At 34.0% G+C, this 6,495-nt stretch overlaps 1 protein-coding gene across 1 annotated transcript; it reads right to left on the reverse strand.

The window, feature by feature from the left end:
• Nucleotides 1-934: 934 nt before the first annotated feature.
• On the reverse strand, nucleotides 935-3,387 carry LOC145104783 (mitochondrial phosphate carrier protein 3, mitochondrial-like). Its single transcript, XM_079041969.1, has 6 exons — nucleotides 2,927-3,387; nucleotides 1,930-2,291; nucleotides 1,794-1,837; nucleotides 1,504-1,718; nucleotides 1,268-1,392; nucleotides 935-1,167 (listed from the first exon to the last, which is right to left on the reverse strand). The coding sequence occupies exons 1-6, from the start codon at nucleotides 3,233-3,235 to the stop codon at nucleotides 1,131-1,133; spliced, it is 1,092 nt and encodes a 363-aa protein (XP_078898095.1). The 5' UTR covers nucleotides 3,236-3,387; the 3' UTR covers nucleotides 935-1,130.
• Nucleotides 3,388-6,495: the final 3,108 nt, after the last annotated feature.

Below are 6,495 nucleotides of genomic sequence, written 5' to 3' on the forward strand. Positions count from 1 at the left end.
ATATATATATATATATATATATATATATATATATATATATATATACCAAAATATAGTATAACAAAAGAAGAGGTCATATCCATACATATCAACTATTTAATACCTCTTTCCTTAAGGTATATATATGTTTTGACAATGATAAACAAACAATAAAAAGTAAAAATGAGGGTTTTGTATTCACATAACTAAATGTAAAGCATGTAATGAAAATTTGGGTTATAAATGAGATTCGAAAATTTTTGGTTTTCTATCCATCTATAATGCAAGTTAATTATGAATTGATGCACAAATAATTTGCCAATCTAAGTTGGTACTAATCATCTTCAACACACGTCGTTTGGTCTTCACCAACAGTGTCACAAAGGGATGATATTCCTCCAAATCCTCACCTTGGATAGAGTATAAAGTTCGACTATGACATGGTCATGTCTCCAACTTGTAGTTGACTTGTAGTCATACCAATGGTATACCTTACAAGGAGGACGCAATCGGAGATCATAAAGATTTTTCTATGTTTACTGAAGTATCTGAGTGCGAGATCTCAAATCTTAATTTTGCAAACTCGAGCAATTTCACAAATTATTTTGTTGAACAAGGACGTATTAAACATTTAACTTTTAAGAAAAAGTTTTCTTCAGCAGTAAAAACTTCTACCTTTAGCCAAAACAAAAAGTTTCAAATCCAAAAACTATTTCAAGTGACATTTAACAATTAAAAAAAAAATAAACTCTTTTATGCAAAACCGGTCCGGTCCTAATGCTAACCCATATACCGGCCTCTGTTTTGTCCGAACCAAATTTGCAAATTTTGAGTTGCCACGTTTATTACAAACTATTCAATGAATATATTTAGCATAAAAGTAATCATAATGAATTGTAACTTAACATAAATAGTGATGGTATATATGTGTATAATCATAATTAATTATCTCATTGAAAAAAAAAAACAAGTTGAAATTAACTTGCGTCATACATAACAAACATTCATTTTGTAATCTATAATAATAGTAACAAAAGCACTGACAGTTGTGATTGTGAATCTAACCTAATGTTATTTAATTATACCGACATTCATCATGCATGCCCTTCACAATACAAACTCACTCAGCTTTCACCCATTCCACCATAACTTTACTTAGCAGGAGGAGCAGAACCACCAGTAGTAGGCCTAAAAATTATATAGAAAAACACAAATCGTGTTTGTTTATTAATGCAAATTAATAAAATTCAATAATTAAATAGAAATATAAAAAGAAGAAAAAACTCACAGGCCAACAAAGACTTTGAAAGCATCATAAATACCCCACTGTGCTCCCGTGAGAGTTCCAATCATAAAAATACGAAGAGGAAGTCCACGTGTGAATAGACCCACCATCCCAAGCTTCTTCACAGCCTGTTCATATTTGATACTTAAATGGTTTTCTGAAGATCATTTGTCCATAAAACATTAAATGGAAAATAAGAGGGATGAAATTGAAGATATATGGAAAGTGGAAAAACTTACATCACCAGCAGTAGCACCTGGAGCATTGTTGAGGAAGGAGACCAAATTATCAGCAGGGTGAGAGACAATGGCACAGAAAACACCAGCCACATAACCACCAGCAAAGCTCACTCCAAGCTGCAACCTTTTGCTGCATTGATCCTTTGGCATGGGAATAGCATACATGTACAACATCTCCACAATTTTCTCAAAAGATGCAAACTTCATCATTGTATCTGTAAAAAGTAAAACCATATATTTATATATATCTTCACTTCCACTTTTCTCTAAAGACAAAGATGTCAACTTACATGGAATTTGTCGTCCCCAAAGAGGAGCTAATCCCTTATAAAGCCTGTTAATTAAGAGAATAAATGAAGTATTATCATTAGTGGGTGCTAGATTATGTACTTTTATAGATGGAAATGAGAGATTTCATCATCATACCCAGAGACACCATCAGCTTTGATAAACTTTGGAAGGCCATCTGAGATACCTTTGGCATATCCAGGTTTTGTTTGGACACGAACTTTAACTGCCTCGAAAGGGCAAAGAGCAATATCAGCAATGAATTCAGCAGATGCAGAGCCAGCAAGGAAGATCAATGTTTTGTATTTGGTTGCAAACTCAGGGCCAGCCATGTCAGAGTAGGTTTTCTTGAAGAATTCATAAAATCCAAACTTGCAAGCACCCTGTGCACTGTAACCAAACAAGGTTGGAGCCCAACCCCTAAAGAATCCTTTCGCTCCCTGCTCTTTCAGCAATACTCCAAAACCAGAAGCAATTCCCGTGTACTTTGTAGGGTTTATCTGAGAAATTGGATATAATTTGGAAGATTACTTAAGATTAGAGTGAATAAACAAGTAAGCTCTGTTGAATCATGAGTCACTTCTCCAATATATGTGTTTCATCAATCAATCATGTAGAAGAAATCAAATGTAGCTGTAGAGCAATTTACCCCTTTATCTTAGTTGATTACTTTTCTGTTGAGCAATGCTTACAATTTACATACATGTATGTACATTGAATTGCTTCAATGTAACATAAGAAAGACGAAAACTATGCATATCAACACCAGAACCTATAGTTATGTCTTTTAATTTCATTGTTCATCATCATTATCATGTAATTTTGTTAAAATTAGCTGAACATTAATCAAGTATTGTAAACAGCATCATTCAAAAAACGTAATCTTAGTTCATATGGATAGAGGCATAGTCAAATTACACAGAACCTATACATCTCACAAGTGATTAACTAAAACATGAATAGGATTGTTTCGATTAATGTCGTCATTATCGTACCCTAGAGATATGGAAAAGAAGATAAAATAAAATGCACGAACGACTTGGAAACAGTTCATGCATAATGTAGCTTATCGATCTGAGCCTCAAAATCAGTAAAAATGTGAAAAATCATTTATAGAGAGATCAAGGAGATCGACCTGCATATTACATTTGACGAGATCCAGCGGAGTGACGGCCATGTGAGTGAGACCGCAACTGAAAATACCACCAGCTGTACATGCTCCGTAATAAGCCGGAGAAAACATCGCGATCTTACGCTGCTCGCTAGGAGCGGGTATCACGAAACCTCTTTTCTGCGTCGACGATGAAACCAACGGCGTACACCTCGAAGACGAAAAAGAGTTCCGTTGATTAGCCGTCAAATTTTGCTCAAAATCAATGAATCTTGTAGGAGAGTAGAGAAAGCTGGGGATCAAAGGTTGCCTTGAGTTATCCATGAATTCCATCGTGGTTGTGCGTGAAATGCTTCTTCGAGATCGAGATCAGAGGTAAGGTTCGAATTCACAGAGAGCTAACGTGAGGGTTTCGTATGAGAAAGATGAAGATGGCATTAATTGCGGAAGATGAAGGGTGAAGGCGATTCGGAAATGCATGCGCATTTGAAGGCTATTAGCTTGTTGCTCCGCCCACTATTTTTTTCACCAAAATTATGGTGTAGGGTAGTTATTTTTTTGATTTGGCATCTCACGATTCACGACTGTAAAATCAATAATATTTTATAAAGTAAATAATAAAAACTGTTAGGTATATAGAAGTAGAAATTATGGATCTCATATATATTCTCAGTAATGACAATTTAATTACATACATAGAAAGGCTTCTTAAACGGTTAGGAAAGTCTAATTTCAACAATTTATTTTATGTAAAAAGAACAATTTTATCTTTAGAGAATTAAGAAAATTCCAGCAATTTGCAGGGCCCGTTCAAAATATGGGGTTGTGAAATGATCAAAATGAACTCGTTTTGCATTTTGCAGTGGACCTGTTCAAAACGAGAGGAGGTCAAACGACTTTGTTTTTCTAGTCTTACCTAAAAAGACTATTATGCCTTTATTAATTCATTTTTTAATTAATTTTATTATTTATGTATCTATTTTAATTTGTTGTTGTATATTTATGATTAATCTAATACTCATTCTTTCATCCGGTTCATGTTTGTCGGAGTATGCCACTGGAGTAAACTAACACCATTTATATCACCACCGGATTAAACCCACCCACCACCACTAAGGTATTGTTTGTTTTTTCGGAGACAAAATGTATGCAGTCTGCGGACCACATCTGCAAACCTCTGCAGTAGAAGAGGTGGACTAAATGTCTGTAGTCTGCAAGATTAAGATTGTTTGTTTTTAACGTCTACATGTTGTTAAAATAAACTGAGATTTAGATATACCTTTTTTTAACATAAAAAATATTACAACAAACTAAATTTATCATCAATTATAACTTAAGCAACTAAATAAAGCAAACAACTAATTCACAAATATAATTAGGGAACCGATAAAAAACTTGATAAAAACGCAACAAACCAAAAATAATAAACTGAAACCGATACAAAATTCGACGATGTGATGATTCGAAGGGATAAAATTATGTTGGGATTCAATAATCAAAAAATTAAATAATCTTAGTTATTAGCGTGGTATAAATTATGATAACTGAAAAATAAAACTTAATTAAGATTTTTGATATTATATATATGAACTAATTAATCGATTATATTGTTTCTATCCTAAATAACATAAAAAAAAGTTACCAAATTTACCTACTAAATGTAAACATGCACAAAAATAAAAATATCTACAAAACTATGTCAAAGTTATTTGGATAAATATATTATCTTAATAAAAAAACATGAACATAATCATATACATAAACATTTGGGTTAATACATAATTATGATATAAAAAACAATAAAGAAAGAAACTAATAATTACATAAAAAAGGAGGACAAAAGTATAAAAAATGAAAAATGACACTAACAATTACAAAAAAAATAATTATTTTATAAAAGTTAAATATACATTGTGGAAGAGGTAAGACAAGGCTAGAAGATGTTAGAAGACATATGTCCATATCTGCGCCAAGAAGATGACACGCGGACCTTTTTATGTCTGCGGTCTTCTAGAAAACAAACAGTCTGCAAGACCAAACGTCTGCGCGACGCAGACATAAGAGGTCAAGAATAGCTTTTGTAGAAAAACAAACACCATCTAAAATAACCAACAACCAACAATCATCACCTCCTCTTCCTTCCCTGCTAAAACAAGCGTCGTCTACCACAACCATGGTCAAATTCTTGAAAACAAATCTAGAATCAAGAACAAACTTGATGAATCAAAACGAATACAAACCGGATAATCAAAATCAAAACATGTAATCAACACCAAATTAAACCAAAATAAAAAACAACCATGAAACCTATTTTCCAGAAAATCATGATAGTAGATCCGATGAAATAAGGGGAAGGGAGAAGTTAGAACCATAGGAAGGGATAAGAGGGAACTAGATCGGAGTTTCCTCCAGAAATAAATTCGAACGTTATGAGGTCGTCGATAAGGATGGAAGTGGAGAAATCGATGATAAGGAATTTTGTAGGACCCGATAAACCATCGGACCTCCGTTTTCCCTTCCGATATCAAGATACATAAAAGAAGACATCAAGATATCAGCCTACCCTTCCTCATCCTCATTCAAGTGCAGCGAATGATTCCTAGACCACCTAAAGTTGCCATCATGAAATCAAAACCCTAGATTGTAGCAAAGATCAAAACCCTCTTTCGATAAAAACCTTAGATGCACCTTGAAATTACAAATGAGTTGTAAGAATAAAAAAGAGAAGATGGCATGGAAGGAGAACCTTCAATTGTTGATCGTCGGAGGAAGAATGTGATGGGGAAGATGGTGAGGTTGGATGTAGGGGAAACAAGATGGTGAAGTATATGTTGGAAGACGATGGTGAGAGGTCGTCGACAGAGGAAAACCTGGGCAACTATGGTGATTTCTGGCGGTGTGGTGGTTTCCGACACTAAGGTGGTTTCTGGTGGCTATAATCTTCCATGCCACTCCAATGATTTAGGGTTGATTTAGAAGATAGAGAGATACCAGGGTTTAGAAGGGGAAAGGAGGGTGTGGGTCCCATGATATTTTCTAATAATTTAAATAATAAATAAAACAAAACAAGAAAGTGTATATCGGTCATTTTAGTTCAGTCAGGGACCAAACGTGCAACAAAAACAAACAGTAGGGATCTTCTAAGTTAAAAAAATAAGTTAGAGACCAAACGCGTAAATTACCCCAATCTATAGGGACCATTCGTGTAATTTACTCTTTCATAAATGAAGGAAAACCCTATGTGAAATGGTCAAAATCATGTGTTTTGACAATTTTTAGATTTTTTTTCCTTGAAAACCTTTATACATGTAAACTAACATAAAATATGACATTTCCCAGTCTTTGTGAGAGTTCTTCCTCTCTTTTTTAGAGTGTGAAGGGTCGAAACTCACTTCTTTTTTGCTTCCGTCTTTCTTGCTTAATTTCTTCTCATTTCTCTTGTCTCTTATCTTTGTCTCATCTGAATCTTTCATCTGACTGTTTTTTATAGAGGCCAAGTCCCATCGTTTCTCTTTCTGGGTCTTTTGCTCATTTTTTTCCATTTATCGCCGTCTCATGGCTTTGAAACTTTTGAAGGCTTCGAACTCCTCCAT

This window comes from Lactuca virosa, chromosome 1 (assembly GCF_052849685.1).
Source record: "Lactuca virosa cultivar CGN04683 chromosome 1, Lactuca_virosa_CGN04683_v6, whole genome shotgun sequence".
In the NCBI taxonomy this organism is placed as follows: Eukaryota; Viridiplantae; Streptophyta; class Magnoliopsida; order Asterales; family Asteraceae; genus Lactuca; species Lactuca virosa.

Coding starts and splice junctions, on each gene's coding strand:
- LOC145104783 (XM_079041969.1), bottom strand. CDS start 3,235: ATGGAATTCATGGATAACTCAAGGCAACCTTTGATCCCCAGCTTTCTC. Junction 1,838..1,929: donor AAAGCTGATGGTGTCTCTGG/GTATGATGATGA, acceptor CTTAATTAACAG/GCTTTATAAGGGATTAGCTC. Junction 1,393..1,503: donor CAGGTGCTACTGCTGGTGAT/GTAAGTTTTTCC, acceptor AAATATGAACAG/GCTGTGAAGAAGCTTGGGAT.